At 41.0% G+C, this 20121-nt stretch overlaps 1 protein-coding gene across 3 annotated transcripts in view; it reads left to right on the plus strand.

Moving 5' to 3' along the window:
• The first annotated feature begins 5900 nt into the window (after positions 1–5900).
• Positions 5901–20121, plus strand: part of GABRB2 (gamma-aminobutyric acid type A receptor subunit beta2) — a 154065-nt gene continuing 139844 nt past the window's right edge. Inside the window, exons 1-6 of one of the 3 annotated variants that reach the window (XM_061456579.1) lie at positions 5901–6099; positions 6511–6608; positions 6755–6872; positions 7663–7895; positions 8020–8111; positions 9049–9116. In XM_061456579.1, the coding sequence (XP_061312563.1) occupies positions 7819–7895; positions 8020–8111; positions 9049–9116 (237 nt within the window). In that variant the 5' untranslated portion in view covers positions 5901–6099; positions 6511–6608; positions 6755–6872; positions 7663–7818. Of the gene's footprint in view, positions 6100–6484; positions 6609–6754; positions 6873–7662; positions 7896–8019; positions 8112–9048; positions 9117–20121 lie in introns of those variants that run through there. The other 2 variants (XM_061456580.1, XM_061456582.1) reach the window with 2 other exon arrangements.

Consider the following 20121-nt stretch of genomic DNA (forward strand, 5'->3'; position numbering starts at 1 on the left):
CTCTCTTAAATTAAGATGCATCCTGTATTTTGGAAGCGCTAGCTTCAAAAAATACAAGAACCTGGGGGTGTTTGAATTTCCATCTTGTGCTTCATTACATAAAAACTACAAAGTTGTGGGGTTTTTTTTTTGTTTTTTTTTTTGTTTGTTTTTTGTAGATTTCCCTGGCAATGTGGTACAGACCATACTGGTAAGAAGTTACTGGATAATCGTGACTCTTAGGCACTGTTCCAGTTTTCCACCATTTAGTGCTTTGTACAATGGGCCTTGATGCTGCTGTTCCTCAACTGTATGTGGATTTTGCCATTAATTGCAGTAGGAACTGGCTTGAGTGCTTAGCCAGTGTGTACTCTGGCTACCTCACCTGTGAAATTGGTGTAACAATATTGTAGAAACTTACTTATTTGCATAAATGAAATCTTCTAGACCATAGCTGTTTGTAAATCGGAGAGTATGATCACAAAACAGGGTGGGAGGAGAGAATGAAAGATAACTATCTACAGAAATGTTGAGGTATTTTAGAGAGGTCTTTAGATGTGAAGTGATAAATACTGACAGTTATTACTAAGTTCTGTTCTGTATATAGCTTTTTGAGAGGGATTATTCCACAGTTTTATCGTTGGTTTGCGTGGTTTGGTTTGTTTGTTTGTTTCCCTTTACTGGCATTCTGAATTGCTTTCTCAGGATTATTGTAATTTCCTCTAGGACTGGTGTGCAACAGTGTACTCCATATGAAGTTAATGCTATCTTTTGTTTTCAAATTCCACTTTTGCGGTTCATTTACTCATTGGTCTTACCTATTTTGCTCTGCTTCAGATGTATTTTGATGAATAAATACCCATAAAGTGGAAGTTGCTTCTTCAAGTGATCTCTATAATGAGCAGAATCAGTGTTTTTGCATTTGTTGAACAAAAGCCTTGCCATCTTCACTGGCCTTCAAGTCCATTTCCACGCATAGCCTTTGAATAATAATACCCCTTCTGTAGAAGGTAATGCAGCTCTGTAAAAACAGTCAAGCTGGCAAAACTGTTCCATTCAGATTTAGTAATTGCTGCTGAGCAGAAACTTGCCTGTGAAATTTCTACCTTCCAGCATCTGTAAATAGGGGCAGATCACATGTAATGCAAGCATTGATTCAATGAAACTTTTCGGCCGGTATGCACAAGGTTAGAAAGCATCAGTTGGGGGTAAAATGTGTTACTAAACACTTATGCTTACTGCAGCACTGTGGGACATTCCACAGCACTACAGAATTGTTCGGGTTGGAAGGGACCTCTGTGGTATCTCTTAAACATGTAAAATACTTCACATTATTATAATAGAATCCACTGATAATACTTTGGCTGTTACACACTTGTCACAGTTGGTTTCTTTGGCTTTTCTTTACTTTTATTAAGATAGTTTTCATGTGAAAAGATATTTTACAGCTACAAATGGTGTTAGATTAAAAATACCCTGTGAAGTATCCTGATCTACAGGAAAAATAAATTTTAAGTCTCAAAATATTTTATCTGGATCAAAACACTTTTCATAGTTGCTATCACACAACAATTACCTTTCAATAATCTCCCTTTGTCTACAGAATAAAGAACTGATGTAGGAACTGTCTTTGATTTCTGAGATAGGACTGTTTCATATTTCACATGTTAGTTTAAAGGAGCAGTAGTTATTTATATATTTATTTATTTATTTTAGTCCCTACTAAATAAACAGCTCCTTTCTCTTCAAACCTCATGTACCGTAGCATAACACTTGCCTGCACTAGTCTTCCTTCTTTCCTCCTTCCCTGCTTGTTCATATGCCCTTTTAATTTACTTATTTAATTTTCCTGTTTCTGTTCCTATTTCTCATTTCCCCTCTGGTTGTCCCCTCAAGTTGGTGGTTAATATGAGGAGGGGTTTTCTGAAGCAATGAGGTCCTTCCAGGTAAGCAAAATCCAGCTAAAACTACGTAGATTTCAATTTTAGTCTTAAAACCTGCATACAGTTATACCAGACCCAAGACTGATGTTTGAAGCTAAATGGCTTTAAAAATAAAACTATTTTCATTTTTCAGCAAAAGCTTCCAACCTAACAGTTTTAGAACCCTCACATATTGTTTATAGCAGTATTCGGGAATGTATTACTGAAAATTCAGGAAACCAACTCTCTGTTCAAGAGAGCTTAGAAAGAAAGATCCAAATCCTGCAATCAATTGATGCAGACAAATGCCACTCCATTAATTTAATAACAGTTTTCTGCAATCTGCTTTCAGGGCTGAATTTTACACAAACAGCATGGAGGAGATTTAGATGCAGAGTGATATAATCTTGGTGTACGTTTTGTGCTGTCTTTTAAGTGTTTTACTATCCCTACCCTATGCAATCACTCCTCATGCCCTGCCCTGCTCAGCTTTCTTATCAAAGTATGCATATACTGTAGCTATTTCCCAGCTATCATTGTGCTAATGTAGCTAAAATTGAGGAATTCAAAAATTGTTATCTATATAGCTGTTAAACTAATTCCACCATTTTGAAGGAAATAGGCTCTTTGTGGTGCTTTCATGATTTGATAAGAGGACTGTAGATTTCATTCCATCATAATTCAGACATTTTGTATTTCACTCCAGTCCGCACTGAGTTGCTAACAATCGTCTGCAATCAAAGCACTTGTGGATGTCTCGTACAACCTTTTACTTCCAGTTTGATTTAATCTGTAATTCAATTTCACATTCAAAGACTGTCCTCAACATACATCTAAGATCCATTGATCCCAAGCTATATTGCAGGTCTGTAACTTATGAAGTACAGGCTAGGTCATGATCCATGGCAAGTTCTTATCTATAGTGTCTTTAACCCTGTGGGGATGTCATGCAGAGAGTTACAGAATGAACAAACAAGAGCTCTAGCAAGTAAAGCCCTATATAAGGATACAAACCAATTAGAAACTATTACCTGTCCCTCCCATTTGCTCTTCTCTTGCAATTAAGTGGAATTCGTGCCATATCAAGTGGTACTTGTTTCCTAATTGACTTATCAGACTCAGTTCTGTACAGTACTGATAATTTCATATTTTTTAAGAGCCAAAACCAGTATAATTGGCAGTCATAGACTATTACTTTTGCATTTTACCACTTTTTTTTTTTTAGATATACCATAGTTGAAACCAATATGAACCTAAATTCCAGATGATTGTCACTATGCAAACATAAATTCCATTGCCCATGAAAATCAGAATCAGGGTACACCTGCATGAATAATAGTTTTTCTGTTTGTGATGTCAAAGGGATCTTTATGCTGATAGATTTATTGCTAATGGAATGGTGTGTGGTGCATGGGCTGTCATGTACTAGATCTGAAGACCTAAAATGACAACTAAAACCAAGATAAGGTATACTTTGCTCAGGAAATGTCTGCAAGAGTTGACTATATTTTGATTTATTTCACATCAATTTCTAGCTTTATAGGTGTTGGAAATAGAAGACATGTATCAAAATAAATTATTACTAACATTCTCCTGTAAGTTAGAGAAGAAAATCTTACCTGACACGTGGATACAACTCTCATCTGAGTTTTTCTGGTACTAGTGCTTCTTACCCAAATGATCAAAACCTCAGGGAGCATCACTGTGATAGAACTGTATTCAGACCAGCCTGTCCAGGTGCAGTAAAAGAAAACATTGAGTGAGATATTGCCATTGTTACATTACTTGTGATAGAGGATTACTGTTCTTGGCTAGCAAAAATCAGTATCTCTTCTGTCTTGATTGACACAGAGTGACTGGATCACTCAAGAAACTATCTTGAAATTCTTACTCTACCTGAAAGCTTATTTTGCATAAATCTATACATTCACAACAAGCAATTTGAAAACCACTTTAGAGCAGTTCCAAGTACATGGCCTGAGATACTGTTTGTGGTGACAGGAATACACTGCTACAGTCAAGGATTGACAAGACAAAGTATGATGCTGCTTATAGCCCATTTCTTGCATAGCGTCACATGCTGGTCAGCAAGGATTGTGGGCCTTTAATTTGGAGTATTTTGGGGGAGGGGGGATTCTTTTCCACTCCTCAAACTTGAAAGCTAAGAATAAACATAACCTGCGCTTGGCATTTAAAATACGATCATCTTTGCTGGCTTCTCTGCAAGATTATGGAACTTGCAATCCAATTGAGATATTTTTGGAGCTAGAAGTATCATATCCAGCTGTGAACCACATAGTTCCTCCATTGTAAGACACCCAAAATCTTGGATAGCAATCCTTAAACATGTTACGTGAACAGTTCTGCAATTGCCAGTGCTGGTGTTCACACCAGTTATTGCCTCTCCTTTTCAATCAAACACACAGACACAAGTGAGAAAAAAAGAGGGACAATTTTTTTTGACAAGTTGCTCAAAATAAATGGGAGATTTTGAAAGTGCTGAGAAATTCGGAATGACAGAGATAGAGCAGAACCCTGTGGTCAGAGAAAAAGTGGCACTGTCAAAAGTGCAGAGCAAAGCATGAATCAACTTGCAAAAGGACCAGTCCTGTATGACTTTGTACTCTATGTCAATATATAGTAATGATGTCCGTGCCACAGAGATTTCTTCGGGAACACAGAGAATAACGGCAAGGAAGGGTTACTGGTACCGATTTAGACATCGGTGCATTTACAGATAGCAAAAATAGAGTTAGCAGATCATCCAAAGCATGGCTCAGTAGAGCCTTTACACTTCCAAAACCCAAGGATATACATTAATTTTCCACACCTAATGCACCGTGATATCCGTATGTATTTAATTTCTTTGAGATATGTTCCATTCCTTTTTGTTGAAGTAGCCAGACCGAGAGTAGGTTTGCCTACACGTGGCACAGTGGTACTACGGGCCCAGAACAAGTGTTCCCTGATTATTAGTGCATACACCAGATCTGAGAACAAATGCTAGATGTACTGGCATCACTTGAATTCTTTGGTTGTACTATTCTAACATTCCCATGGAAATAGAGTAGTTTTCTGCTTCTGATTTGATCTTGCAATGTCAATCAAAAGCTCTTGTCAGTCCAGCGCTGAACACTACTAGCCTTCAGCCTCAGGTTCGTGTTGATACCTGGTTAATCATGGTGAGGGAAACTTTTCTGTGGTATAATGGTAATTTACAGCAGAGACTCGGAAAGCAGCAGTGTCAGATGTAGTCCCGTGTTGGCACTTGCAGGTGAGTTTCGTACTGAAGAATTAGTGTTTTACCTCAAGACCTCCTGTTCTTATCATATGACTGCAGAAGAAAAAAGTCTTTATTATAGACCTGAAGTAAAATGATTCACTGCACAGAGTAGCCACCATCTTCCTTTCAGGGCTGTATTTCAAGAGGTTTGTCAGTGAGGCAGACAAGCTGTGTGAGAACAGAAACCTCCACTGGTGAACAGGGAGAGTGGCTCTGTGCTATCAGCTGTGGAACAGAAAGCTGCAAAATGGGGGGGGGGGGGGGGGGGGGGAAGTGGGGCTTCAATTTTAACTGATGCTTAAACATTCTTTAACTTAGCTGTTTGGGGGGTTTTGGTGGGTTTCTTTTTTTCTTTTTTTTTTTTTTTTGAATACAGAAATTAGACATTTTAGGTTTGCCATAGGCACTAAATCTATTCTGCTTCATCTGGAAAAGTGTATTTTCTCCTGCTGTGTAATTCCAATTGTTACAAATGGGAGAAGGTGGTGAAAATGTCATGGTGAATTCCCCCAGCCTTTTCCTTATGTATTTTTTGTCCTGGAAGCAAACCCCAAGCAGATACTTACTTGGTCTCCAACGGAGAGAGGGGTGTTTGGAGGCGGTAGCATTGGGGTGGAAGGGGCAGCACAATTTAGCCGCGCTGCCGGGGCAGGGCGTGAGCGGCTCCTTGCCGGAGGGACACGCCGCCAGGGGTGTGAGCGGGGGGGGCACCTGGTGGATGCAGCGGCAGGTGGATGCTGCGGTGCTCGCCGTGGGGCTTCCCCGCTCTTCCACGCTCCAGACACGGTAGCTGCCGGGCGGTATTAAATGGCTGCCTGCTTTTCGGGGCTGCCGGCTGCTTTGCGGGTTGGCTGTTCATCATCTTAGCAGCCCTGCCGCCTCTCGGGCAGCGCCCCCCCGGCTACGCTCCCCCAGGTGAGGCTTCGTCCCACCGCCTCCCTGCACGCCTCCTCCTCAGCCCTTCCCGAGGAGCAGCCACCGCTTCTCCCCGTGCAGCCGACCCGAGCCCCTCCCCACTGCTCCTGCTGCTCCTGCTCCCGGGTCAGAGCGCGGCCAGGAGCCAGGGCTGGAGCCGCGCACCTCCTGGCCCCAACGGCAAGAGGCGGCTCACTTCCGCCGGCGGCGGAGCAGAGCCGGGAGCTCTGGAGCTCCCCAGCCCCGCGTGAGCAAGACTGAACAGTGTCAGCGAGGAAGCGAGCTCTCGAGCCCATCCTGCTCCCTGTGCAACAGCCTCACCCTTGTCCCTCCCCTTCCCCCCCGCGTTTGTGAATTCAGCCCCCCCCTCACAGCGAGTTGAGTGTTTCTTTTGTTAATTGGCGCCCCAAGTATTCCAAATCCCTTCCCCGCGCAGCCCGGGCCGGCCGAGGACGTGTGCACGCCCAGATCCGCTCCGCGGAGCAGCACAGATCCGCGGGGCCGAGTGGGTATGTGCGGGAGGAGGAGGAGGTGTAAAAGGAGCTACGAGCACAAAGCAGATTTGCGAGGAATAATTTAGCTCCGGTGGTTGTTGTTTTTCGGGGTTTTGTTTTTTCTTCCCTCTTTCTTTTTTTCCTTTTTTTTTTCCTCTCAGGATTTAAATGTCACTCAAAGCATCCCCAAATCAGCTTTCCGCTCGTCTCCGGCTTCTTCCGAAGCATTAATTGGATCCTACGCTGCTTTTGAAAAGCTTGGGTGCTTTACCCACAAAGGTAAGTGGGCACTGGGTCTGGATGGTCACTAAGTGCGCGACTGCGTTTCACGGGGGTGTTTTTCTGCCCCCCACCTCCCCCAGCCCCGTGGCTTAGCTCTACCTGAGGAACTTACATCCTTGCTTAAACACCGGTCGATACGTGGCAGACGCGCAGCCGGGCTGGGCCGGAGCGGGGCCGCGGGGGCTCCGTGCCCGCCCCTCGGGCACCAACAAATGCCCCGCGGGAGCCGGCGCCCCACTACCCCCGCTCCCCCCGAGCCCGGTGCCTCTGTCCCTGGCACAGCGCGGTGAGGAAGGAAGCAGCCTGATCCCCTCTTGCGAGAAAACATTCGTCATCATTTTTTTCTCCCCCGTGAGAAATACCGTAGGCGCCCATCTCCCCTCCTCCCCCCGCCCGCCAGCGCTGCGAGCTCCGGCTCCTTCGCCCGCACTTAGCCTCGGGCGGCTCTTTCCAGGGACCACAAAGTTGAGCTGCCCCCGTTCGCCCCCACCTGCCCCCGGCACCTTGCGCTCGCTGTGCATCCCCCTTTTAACCTGTTCCCCCTCTGTCTCATCCACGTCCGTCCCCTCACCCCCCTTTTAAACTAGGCTGCAAAGCCTCTGTGCCCTGCAACTCCTAAAACTTCTCTTCTTGCTACGATTTATATTGTATTCTAACAAAAACGACAACAAAAACACTCGAACCTCTTGTGGATGACTTTTTTTTAATTATTATTATTTTAAATAATGCATTTCCTTCTTCCCCTTTAATTTTTTTCCTTTTTTTTTTTTTTTTTTTTCTTGGCAAGGAAATTTGCTCCATCTCCAGCAGCAACCACTGCTCCTTTTGATGTTGTGGTACGCCGTGCGCATGCGCTTCACATTAGAATTACTGCACTGGCCAGAATAAGTTGGATCTCTTCTTCTCTTCACTGAAACCCTAAATCATATCAAAAACTAAAGGGATGCTGAGAGTCCGGAAAAAGGGTTACTTCGGGATTTGGTCATTCCCTTTACTAATAGCCGTGGTGTGTGCACAGAGGTAAGTGATGAAGGTATCTCTTTTGCTTTACTTTGAATTGCATGTATGCTGCCTCTGAGAGGAATGTGCAGCTTGGGTCTGAGAAATAAGAAATAATAAAATGTTAATCTCTCTTTTTCTGTAGTGTCAATGACCCTAGTAATATGTCACTGGTAAAAGAGACTGTGGATAGACTGCTGAAGGGCTATGACATTCGCTTGAGGCCAGATTTTGGAGGTAATTTGCCTGCTTTTGAATAGAAGCGATTACATCGCCGGGCTGGGCACCTTTGACGTGTGGGGGTTTAAAACGTGGTGGGTGCTGTTGCTTTGGGGTGCGCGTGTGTTGCCATTTTCTTAAGCTGATCTAAAGTTAAGCCCGTTGTTACTCAATTTTCTCAGCACAGGATGCTCTTAATGCGATCACTTAAATCTCTGGCATATTTGCAGTCGGTCCCTCATTTTGTGTGTGTGCTGATACTTCATTAAACTGTAATTAAACCCTTGGTTAACTGGGTTTATCGAGATGCAAATCTCTTAAGTTTACCCAGCGCTTGCTGCTCTCAGCCTAATGTGCCTGTGATCACAGTTACTATTTTTGAGTACAAGATGTGCTGTTAACTGATACAAAAATGTCATTTAACCCCCTGCGTGCTCCATACTTCGAACTACTTTGTTTATTGCGGACGTGTTGGCTGTGGGTGTCCCCTGACACCCCCGCCACCCACCCCCTCCCCGGGAGCTCGCTGGCCGCCGTCCCCCGGGCTACCCCGTGCGCCGAGGCTGGGGGCGATGAGGACCCGGGTGGCAGCCGCGGAGGCCGGGGCCGCGTTCCACGGCGGGGTTCGGGCGGGGGTTGGGGGTGTCCCCACGCTGCGGGGTTTGATGGGGGGGGGGGGGGTGTCTCAACGCCGTGGGCCCGGGCGGCCGCGGGCAGCACGTGTGCGCGTTACATAAAGCCCGGCCCCGCTGGAGGGGGCCGCGATCCCGGTGCCGCTGCCCGGTGGGCGCCTGCTGCGGGGCGGGCGGGGGGGTGCGCGGTGTGGGAGCCTTCTCCCTTCCCGCTGACTTCGTGGGCTCGTTCAAACGCCGTTTCGTCTGTACGCTGTGAACTCCGGTAAGAACGAGTTAAGTTCTCGGGAGATCACATTGCGGACCGTCTCGTTGGTTTGCAGGTCCCCCGGTGGCTGTGGGCATGAACATAGACATCGCCAGCATAGACATGGTCTCGGAAGTCAATATGGTGAGTTTTCAGGGCTGGGGCTGGTGGCTCTCGTAAGGGGGCGGCTGTCGCTTCCCCCGCCCCTGCCAAGGCAGAGCGGTGCCCGCGGGCTTGCGGGGTCCCGGCGCGGCCTCGTGCCCCGGGGTGGAGCACGCCGCCTCCCGCGGGGTCGGCAGCGGCCCGGAGAAGGGTCCAGGGTCGGCCTCGCCGGAGCTGGGGCCGGGGCGACGGGAACCGCGGGACCGGGTCCTGCGGCGGCGCTCCCGAGGCTCGGCCCGCTCTGCCGCGAGCAACGGCGCCCCCTGCCGGCCGCGCGGCCGCACAGCACCCCGCTGCTAGCCGGGAGCGCGTCCGCGGGGACACGGAGACGAGGTGTCGGCGGGCGGCCCGGGTCTGCGCCGTTGCTGGTTTCGGTTTCTGCTGTGATATGAAAAAAGAATTTGCAGTTTTGTCTTAGCAGTGCACTTACGATTAAAAAAAAAATTAAAAAGTTGTTTTTTTTTGTAACTTAAAATAGTATTTTGGATGGTTGTGACCGAGTTAATGATTTAAGAAGTTTTAATGGTTCAATATGTTTGTTTCTCTTAACTGGTTTGCACTGGCTGTGCTCAAATGCTGAACTTGTTCATAGTGTAATAACTCAGTACTTTCTATGTTTCAATCTCGTTACCTGGGAGACTAATGAAGTGTGGAAAGAATTGGAGAAGTCTCGCATCTGTGCTGTAGGAGAAGCTGTTCCTGGCTTACACTAAACTTTCTAACATTTCCTCTTTTTTTTTTTTTTTTAATTTTTTTTTTTTAATTATTTACTTTGAGATGTTTGGGATCAAGTTTTGAAGTTTTCCTCTTGGTTAAGGACACAGGATTTGGCCTGGTGCTCTAAGGCTTTAAACAAGAAGGACAAAATAAAGACACTGAAACATGGCAGCAGCAAGTGATACAAAATAAATGTGGTTTTGTGAAATATTTGTTACTGGTGATAGAAGCTTGTTTCTTGAAGCAAACTATTATTCTTGAACACGTTGTAAGGAAGCATCTTTTAAATACAAATAGGGTTATAAGGATAGTGCTGAAGCTGCAATGAAGCATTTGAATGTAGTATCTTGAAAGTTATTGGTTGTATTAATGTTACTTTACTACTAAAATATTTTGTTTAATTCCTCAGTGGCATCTTTGGGTTCTCAGACATGTTGCACTGAATGAGCTGGCAAAACATCTGGTCTCAAACTGGGTGCACTGTATGAAATAAAGGAGTTTTCTCGTAATGTGAAGTATAGCCTTTGGCCTGATTTGAGGGTGACACTACTAGTGGTTGTATTGTGAAACTGGGAGGTCCTGGTGAGAAAGCATGGTATCTTCAAGATACCATGAAAATAATGGATAGTTTTACCTTGAGCAGAATTACTTGTAAAATATTTCCAAGTGGCTACAGTGAGCTTCCAAACTGTTTTGCCAATCTTGTAATTTAGTTATCTACCTTCAGGAGCTTTAAGTGCAAAGAAAAAAGATAGCATTGTATTTTAAACCACTTGCTTTTCATTAAAAGAGCTATGGGTAGCAGAGATAAGGATGCATTGGGTTATATCTTAGACAGCCATGAGCAGGGTGGGAATGGTGACGGTTTTCTTGCTGAATTGATGGAACTGCCATCTACTAGGTCAGTGTTATATCCTCACATCTCTTTGAAACTGGAAGGTGGTGCCAATGTTTTCTTTTCTTGTGAAAAGATTGTGAAGATACTTGTGAGTCTTTTCTTCTTTTAATGATTTCTAGAATGTTGGTCTCCAATTAAAGGTGAGAGTGCATCAAAATACTGTGATCTGGCACTTGCAAGCTTACTAAAAAAACCACAACAGTGTATTATATTTAGTGTTCTGTAGTCAGTTTATTGTGTTTCTGCAATGGAATGCAACCTTTGTGTGAAAGGTCTTTTCAGGCTATCTGCAGAACTCCAGGGGGAGTGAGGAGAAAATGTATAGGCAATTTTGTCCCAAACATTTGCCTAAAGTGTTTCAGCTCTTGGCTTATTTTACTCTTAAACTACCTGTTTCTGAAAACCAGACATTCATTTTACATATTTTTTTTTGTGTTTTGGGGTGTGTTTTTTTTTTTTTTTTTTCCAACTTCTAGTTTCAGAAGAGGTTCCAAAGCAAGTTTTCCTCCATCTGCTTGTCTGCAAAATGTAACATGTAACAGTTAATTTTACAATGGTCTGTATAGCCTAACAAGTACTAACATACGCTGAAAGGCCTGAAAGAAATGAGATGTGTATATCAGGTATTTTGTTGTACTTGCAAGGTCTTGACTTTGCCTTGCAAAGTCATCAGAATTTGGGGTAGAAACCAGGAGGAATGCCATGGAATACTAGGTGATGCAAAGCTTTCTGAGATGGTAGGAGACACAGAAAGAATGTTTTGAGTTTATGGACCTACTTTTCTGAGCCATGGGCTTGCTGTTGCTCTGCCTGTAGTCATGGCAAATACCACTGACTTGAGATGAAGGCAAATCGTTGCCTGGGATAATGTATTAACATTAGTGAGATCACATCTTGCCTTGAGAAGAAGGCTAAATAATCATAGTTATTTGTCTTCCAGTTGTTTTTGTTAACTCCAGCGTTAACAAACTTTAATATTATCATCCTTGCATTTCTCTTCCAGCCTTGGCATATTCCAGCTGCCATATACATTTTTTGCTGCTCTGCAGACAGAAGGCTTGTCTAGAGTGTCATGAAGTAAATCATAAACATTTTACTTTGCTGAACAGGAGAATTTAGATTTACTGTTATAGAAAATGAATATGTGTTTAGGATGCTCAGTAATATTATTGTTGACTTTGTATTCTTAAAGAGGTGATAGTTACTTCATGTCATGAGAAACTCCTAGTGTAAGAGGCTTTACAACTGCCTTCCAAATAAGTTGAAGCTGAAAGATGTTTAACCTTTTGTAGTCAGAAACTTGAACTATCATATACCTGAGTTTTCAAGAATGATTTCTAAGTACTGGTACTTGTGAATATAATTGTTTTCAGCTCTGGGGAGTGCACTAAATGCCCCTAAGAAAAGTGAGAGCTTCAGTCACATGTAGCTGCTTACAAGTGTCATGACTGGACTTATTTCTTTGTATTTTGCAAAATAAAAATATCCATATGGTAATAATTTTATGCAGTACAATAATGGCTGTGGCTAATTTCGCTTACCTGTCTGGACCAGGCCCTGCAGTAGTGTTGATTGTATGCTTTATGCTAGTGATACTGTGGATTTTCTTAAGGTTTCCCTTGTTCAGATAACAATGGAAAACAAAACATGGAGGGTCGTGAAAGCTACTGAAATGGTTTTCCTGGGCTAATGAGTTTGGTCTTACATAAGATTAGCTGTATTGCAGCGAGTCTAATGCAATGTTCTTAAGATAATTTTCAGGTGTTTCTTACTGTACTTGAATTTTATTCTTAGCATCTTTTTCCTTAATACTTAGTGGTAAGGAAATAATTGATTGAAAAATGATACTTTCAGAGGGCTTCATAGTTTCTTTTTTCCTTTTTTTCCTTTTTTTTCTTCCCCTCCCTCTTAATAACTACTGCTACCTGGGCTGTCATGTTTCCACATTGTCATCTCCTTATTTAATTATTGAAGTAGAACCCTTGACAGCACAGTAGCTTAGACTGTTCTCCATTCTTGTTTTCTCTCCTTTCCTCCCAGCAGTTCCCTCCCTCTCTTTTAAAAAATTGGTACAGGTTCATTGAGAAAAACACAAGTACATTTTCTTCCCTAGACACCACTGAAGATTCTGCTTAACATGTTGTGCATTTGATTATCTAGATAAGACATGAGGATTTCTATGGATAATGTTGGTCATGTGGTGACTTTCAGCATCTTGGCTTATTCCCTACTAAATAGGTCAACACTTCTTCTTTGCTTTTTTTATTTTATTTTTTTTCTCTTTTTCCCTTTCTTGGTCTGTGCTATTCTGGGATTATAGCACAGGATGTCTTGAAAAGAGAGAAAAATGTTCTGTGGATGTATTTTTTTTTACCCAGGAAATACACACTTTTTGAGGTAAAAGGGTTGTATATTTAACTATATGTAACTATTCATATTATGGGTCGTTGAGGGTCTGCAGAGAGGAATTTGAACTGTGTGTTTAATTTAAAGTATTTGCTTGCTTATCGTTTTACAGATTTTGACACATGGACTCAGTATGTGTACATGGAGTTAAACAGATACAATAGATTGGTTTGTCTTAGTGGGAGCCATTAGGGTTGATTGAGTGCATAATCCTTCCATCAAGTGGGAGTTGGAGAAACAGAGGAGCTGTTATCATCTATCAGGGAAAGGTTTACTTGTTAGTGTATGCCAAGTTTTACACAACAGAATGTAGTAACCTCAAAGCTCTAAAAAAACCCCCAGATTTTAATACTATATTTCATTTCTGTATTTGAGATATGCCAAAGCTGCATAAAATAGTATATGATACTCACAGGTCAGAATATTTTCAGTCCAGAAAAGTACAGGCACAGCTATAATTTGCTGCTAGACCTCTCTGAGTTTCAGATGCTTTTGATGAGACTCACTACTGGTTTTCTTGAAATCTCTGACGTTTTCTTAAGCTGTTTTCAGTATGGGGCATTAACAAAGCTCAAGAGACATGTTTAGATTATGAGAACAACGTAATCTTGTGTGGCTGCCTCTCAAGTTGCAGCGATTATCCTTATGTGTGTAAAGGGGAAGGGCTTGTGGAGCGGGGTTTAAGTGGTAAGGAAATAGGGTGGAGCTGTTCCAAAGCAGAAAACTCTTCCAAAAAGTTACGGGCAGGGGGGAAGCATAAAACAGGAAAAAGCATCCTACAGACACTGGTACGGAAAGAGGTGTAGAAAATGGTTCCTGTCAACAAGATTTTCTTCTCTCAATCTATTCGAGTTGTACATTTAGCTGTACACAATTCATAGAACATGTAGAGGACAGGACTAAAAATGCACTGAAAATGAAATATTAGAAATACCAGAAAGTTATCGCTTCGATAATCCTAAATACTTCCTGCTGCTAGACGCTGTTGAGTTTATTATTTCCCCTGTTTCATGGATGCATATGTTTCTTCACACAAAACTGCATTCCTCAGCAGACAGTTTGGATTTGGCTCTTGCCAAATTATCATGCTTATACACTTCTGACTCATCCTGAAGTGTCTACAGATACTCCTGTGAATGCAGAGCAGGTGATGCGTATCTCAGAAGTGAGAACTTCTTCTACTGCAATCCTTGTATCACCTGTTCCTTCAGTTATTGACTGGGATAAAATCACAAGACCTTTTCTTTTGAACTGGAGTATATTACATTATTATGGATTTCCAATTCTCGTTACTACATGTCTCTAATTGAGGCATTTTCTTTTCTTAGCTCTAAGGTATGTAAAAAATAAATAGGAACTCCCATGTTCAAGTAACACGTTTATTCTTGGGGACCAAAGTGAAATTATTTATCTAGAACATACGTGAAGGAATGTAGCAAGTTAGCAGCTGCTTTTATAAGCTAGTTCAGAAGAGATAATGCATATTTATAAATATGTGTATCTATATTCTATATATTTAGAAGCCTGATGTAATTCTTTTTTCTTTTTAAGGTCAATATAAATGGTTTGTTAATTGGATTGCCCTTTCAGTGTGCTACAGTGTTGCAAAACTGAAATCAGTAGAAAATCTTGTTACTTTGGTGGTCCTGGTGCTTCAGTGATCGCTTGCTTCAGTAGACCAGGGGATGGTTGTTAGTGATTTTAGAGATTGCCTTGGAGGTGGTTTGTGTAACTGAATTAATCATTAGTGCTGCCTTGTTTTTAGAAAGCCTTGACCTATAAATATTTAAATAATTTGGCTCCTGCCGTTGAACAAAAGATATGTTTAATATGTTCTATGCTAAAGCATGGGAATGAGCATGAAGTGTACTCTGTTAGCTCCTACAATAGCCTGGTTTATTTCATAGCTTCTCTATTGAAAAATCACATAAAATCATTGTAGATGAGCCATGAAGTAGAATGAAAGACTTTTATCTTGTGGTCTACAAACTTGTTACAAGTTTAAGCTGTGCCAATGGTCTTATTTGTGCTTCTTAGTGACTCTAAAGTCTATCAGTGCAACATGACTAAATCCTTATTATTCCTTCCTCCTTTTTTTGTCCTCATGTCCGGTGCAGTTCTCTGCAAGGTTTATAGTACAGTCTTTAGTGTTCCACAAAGTTGAAGCACAGACTTACATAGTAATAGTTCTTTCATTTTTCTAGAAGTTATCCAGATTTCTTGTAGACTTTTAGTGGTTAATGCTGTAGGTCTCTGCAAGTGCTTGCATGAATTAGGTAAGCAAGATTTAGTCCCTTCATTTCAAAGGAGTGTGTTCATCCATGGGGTAACTTTTGAAAGGTCTCTTTTATGTAACGGAGGAAAGCATGTTGGTTGTCTTTAGAGTTGGCTTCAGAAACAGTCAAATGACTAGTTATTAATACCAAAAAATTGTCTACTGTGGGTGGGTTCAATCTGTAATTGAACAATAAATGAATGTGCATAATATTAAAGTTGTAGGCACACTGTGGGTTGTCAAAAAAATAAACAGGACAGGAGCAGCCTTGATGCTTTGTTGTTAGTTACTCCTCTTACTATGCTTCTACAGAGATTCGCACCCAGCACACGTTTCTTGACAGCAGTGCTGTGTACAATGGACATATCATGGCTGAAATAACACAAGCCTTACAGGAATAGTGGCACAGTGGGCATATTCAGTTAGTCTTAACTGCATGAAGGCCAGGTTGTGAAGTAGCAGTGCTCTCTGTCTATAGGTTTTGCCTAGGAAGATCTTTGCATGCAAATTGTCTGGCCAAGTATTTTCAAACTAGCTAATCAATGCAAAGATTCTCCCAGCCTTGGAATCACATTTACTGCATATGTCATTTCTGTATGGGTTTTACAAGTGAGCGTGTAATTACCTCCCAATCAAAACTAAAATTTCTGTTCTAAATATGAAAAGACGTTTAACATTCAGGAAGTTGAAATGTATGCAACTGAATATAGATTTTGTAGGTCATATTTAACATAGGTTATTGCAGGCTAGATAAAGCATTTAGAATATGAGCTTTTCCCATGTCCCCAGGCTTAAAGAACAAGGGGATGATTTCTGTTTATTTTGAGCTGCTTTTTGCATATCTCTATCGAGGTTAAATCCTATTAATTTTTATTCTGTAAATACTGACAGGAGGGATTAATTTGTTAGTTTTGAGGTAATAAGGATTTAACTATGTGAAGAAAAAAAAGAAACCCTTCAGCAAGATGCATTTTGCATTTCAAGTATGTGCTGTTGTAGTAGATACATTAGCAGTTCAGAGTATGTCCACTGATTTTCTTACAGACAAACTACTGGTTCACTGTGATTGTGCTGAAAGGCAAATTCAGCCCTATAAATTTCAAACAAGTAAAAGATAAAAATTACAGCGAGTTTGGCTTTGGACAGAGGTAAATATGATAAATTACCTGAATGAATTAATATTAGAAAATTCATGTGCTTGAGGTGGAAAGTCTTTTTTTCCAGTGCCTGGTCTCTGGATCATTTCCTCTTGCTTTCCTTCTGTAATAAAGAGGAATTTCTGTTAACTAAGCAACTCTGTGAAAATGGGATAAACCCCACAATTCTCCTTCACAGTTGAGTGTCCTGCTTGCTGCTCTTGAATGTCTCTTTCCTGTGGTCAGGTTTTGAATTCTCTGCTGCATAGCACCCTGGATGTGGTGCACCTTTTTTCTAGATAGCTTACTAGCCACCGGTGGTTGTGAGTGGAAGTATTCAGCTTGCAGAGGACCAGGAGCAGAGGTCTTCCATGTTCTGAAATAACCTGTGAAAGGCTGCCAACATATCCTTTATTTTCCTCTCTGTAGGAGGAGTAGCCATGACTTGCTACTGTGGGATATGATTTAAGCATAGCAGTTTTATCTATTTTTTCTTGAGATTTAAAAAAAAACAGTCTGAATGGGCTTAGGCAGGAACAACCTGTCTGCTCTGCCTGCTCACCTGGAACAGCTCCATCCTGAATAGAAGCACACATCTTAAGAACTAGGAAACTAAATAGTCAAAAGGGCAGAAAGTTGTGTGTGTAACTTTTCCCACAGAAAAGTAACCCCAGATAATTCTCTTGCAAAGTTGTTTTGGATTGACATAGGGTGAAGGGCTCTAACATGCAAATTGCTGTTGTGTGTTGGTTTGTTTGTGTTTTGTTTTTGATGGGTGGTTTTTGGTGGTGGTGTGGGGTTTTTTTGTTTGTTTTGTAGTGTTTTGTTGTTGTGGTGGTTTTGCTTTGGTTTTTGGTTGGTTGTTTTTCTAAATATGACCCTTGGAGAAAAAATGTGCAGAAAGTGTAGAGTTAGGTAAAGGTGATGCTAAACCCGTTTGACATGAGAAAAAAGTCTTCCAGAAACGTTAGTGACTTTTCATATACTTGGGTATCTGAGAACTGGGATTTTTGTGATTTATCTTTTTGGAAGTGGTTCTCATTTAGTTTCTTTCATTGCATATGGCTGTAAAGTAGCCACAAGTTCCTATTGCTTTCAAGGATCAGAAGGCATTTTTTTTCTTGGTGAGAGCTGCCTATTAAAGTTAAGTATCTGAGTAAGATACTGAAACATTTTGGAAAACTAATCACTGCCATGGATGCAGAACCCTTTAGAAAATCTGGTCCTAATTGCTGTTGTAAATTAATTTCTTTTTTTTATGGAAGTTTAAATTGTGTTTTTAATACTTGGCACAGAGATTCTTTCTGCTCTGAAGAGTAAAATTCGCTGAGTAAAATTTGTGTTCAGACTTCTTTGTTCTCTGTGTAGGCCTTTGAAGAAGTATTTTATAAAAAAAATGCATACTTATTGCATCCATTTTATGAAAGTAGTGAAATAGTGTTAATTCCTTATGGTCCATAAGGGTAAATAAGTGTTACTTGCAGAAGTTATTACCCAGTAGTCCAGATGTCATTATGGTCCATTGTGTAATCCGTATTTGATCCTGTTATAAAGTGTAGTTTTGAGTGAATAGACCCTGCAGCTCCAAAGGAGTTGTAGAATGTTGTGGAAATTTTTTCTCTCTCAAGGAATGCTGACCCAGTAGGCTCTGTTGGCTCCCTCACGGGTGTCACAGTAACAGTGTGAATCCATGTCTGACAAGATGTGCACTGAAGGAGTCATAAAATTGAAGTATAAAAATTAGTTTGAAGGCCTAGTAGACTGAGTTTCTAAAGTAAATAATTTAGGAGCGTAACTCTCTGATTATTCCTTATTACAAGGTGATGTATTCTAGTCACATAATATGCAGGGAAGAAGGAAATAGGATTAAACAAATATGCGTGTTACTTACAAATGAAAAGGAGCGTTTTGCAACTAATTGCATCATTGTTTCACTAATCAGATAAGTTCAGAAATGACCAAAGAAACCTTTTAATCAGTCCAAAATGTTCTTAAAATGTATGTGACTGTTCAATCCATTATACAGTCCTGTTGCTCTTTTTCACTGATGTCTTGAGATCTGAGATGTTTTTAAGAAGTCCATCACTAAGGTAGTATATACCACCTGAGGGTACTCAGAGTAAAATGCTAACAACTTCAGTAGATAGAAAAATAACTTGCAAAGTTACTCTCTTTTTTCAATTCTGAAGGAAGCCTTTCAAAGGGGTAGGATCGTTTACTGAGTTAAGCGTAGCTGAGAGCTTTTTTATCAAATTTCAGTCCAAAATATATTATTATAGTTGATGTATAAGTCCCCCCAAAATAGATTTGCAATGGAAATGCCAGGAGACTCTTAATTATAATCATTCTTGTTACTGTAAATGCCTAGAAATGAATATAGTTTTCATTAATCTGCTATTATGTGAGACAAGTGACCAATTATAGAGAAATCCATAATAATTCAATTTAACTGGCTGCATTCAAAAATGCACTTAAATGTACCCACCTCTGTGCGTAGACTTTGCAGAATGCTTTTGTGAGCTCAAGTCCCACCTGAGACTTGTTTTGAAGTCTTAAAATGTGTAAATCTGATGCTGATTTTTCCACTGAGGCTATTTCTGCCTGGTTTTCACAGAAGATTTGTAGGTACTTAAATGACTTCAAATGCCATACAAGATGCCTCCTATAATGTCTCAGACTCTAAGTGTGAATAGGGACAGGGTAGTAGTCTCCAAAATTGTTGCTGTGCAGGTGCTCTTTTGAAGTGAATGGATGCGCTTGGTAGTTTTTATTGGCCAGAAAGTCATAAGAACTTGCTGACAGCTTTGATATAAGGATATTTAAAAGCTGATGAGTTCAGTCATAGGAATAGTGTACCTTTTTATTCTTAGTCTTGTGTCTGTACCGTAACCAAATGCACCAGTGAGGCAGCATTAGGAGGCTCATATGGTTCCTACTAGGGCCAAACTTTGCCTGTTGATAAATGGAAGACATCAGTTTACTTCAATATCATTCTGGCATCCTTTTTTGCTTTCAGTAAAATGAATAAAAAAGAACCTTTTTATTCTGAACCATAAAATCAACTTGGGTAAGGTAGATAGTAATGCAAAGTCTTAAGTGTAGAATTAAATTTTGACTCTTTGACAATGCAGTGATCTATGAAATTTTGATTCATAGCATTTGACACTGTGGAGATGGACACATATGACACAATAATATGCTGACTAGATAAATTTTGTAAATGCATGAAGGCAGCAATTCTTTCGTAAAGATACAGAAAGGTTTCGGTTTAATCAGTTTTATGGGGAAGCAGTTGTTTTTTGAGGAAGTACCTCGTATTTTAGGCAAGTTAGATTATCTCAGGTTAAACTGTTTGAAAACAAAAATGTGCATATGTGTTTTCTCACTAAGTAATTCATACCAAGGAATATTTTCAAATGGAGCACGTAGTACTGCTGGTAGGCAAAACTACTATTCTTTTGTAATTTTAAATAGTTTGTATTTACTTCTTTCAGTATTTGTTTGGAAATTATATTAGAAAATGCATTTTTTTTTTAAACTGGATGTCATTATAGG

This window comes from Pezoporus flaviventris, unplaced genomic scaffold (genome assembly GCF_033815535.1).
Source record: "Pezoporus flaviventris isolate CSIRO_AGI_PZ_B2104156 unplaced genomic scaffold, CSIRO_AGI_Pfla_v1 ptg000023l, whole genome shotgun sequence".
Classification (NCBI taxonomy): domain Eukaryota; kingdom Metazoa; phylum Chordata; class Aves; order Psittaciformes; family Psittacidae; genus Pezoporus; species Pezoporus flaviventris.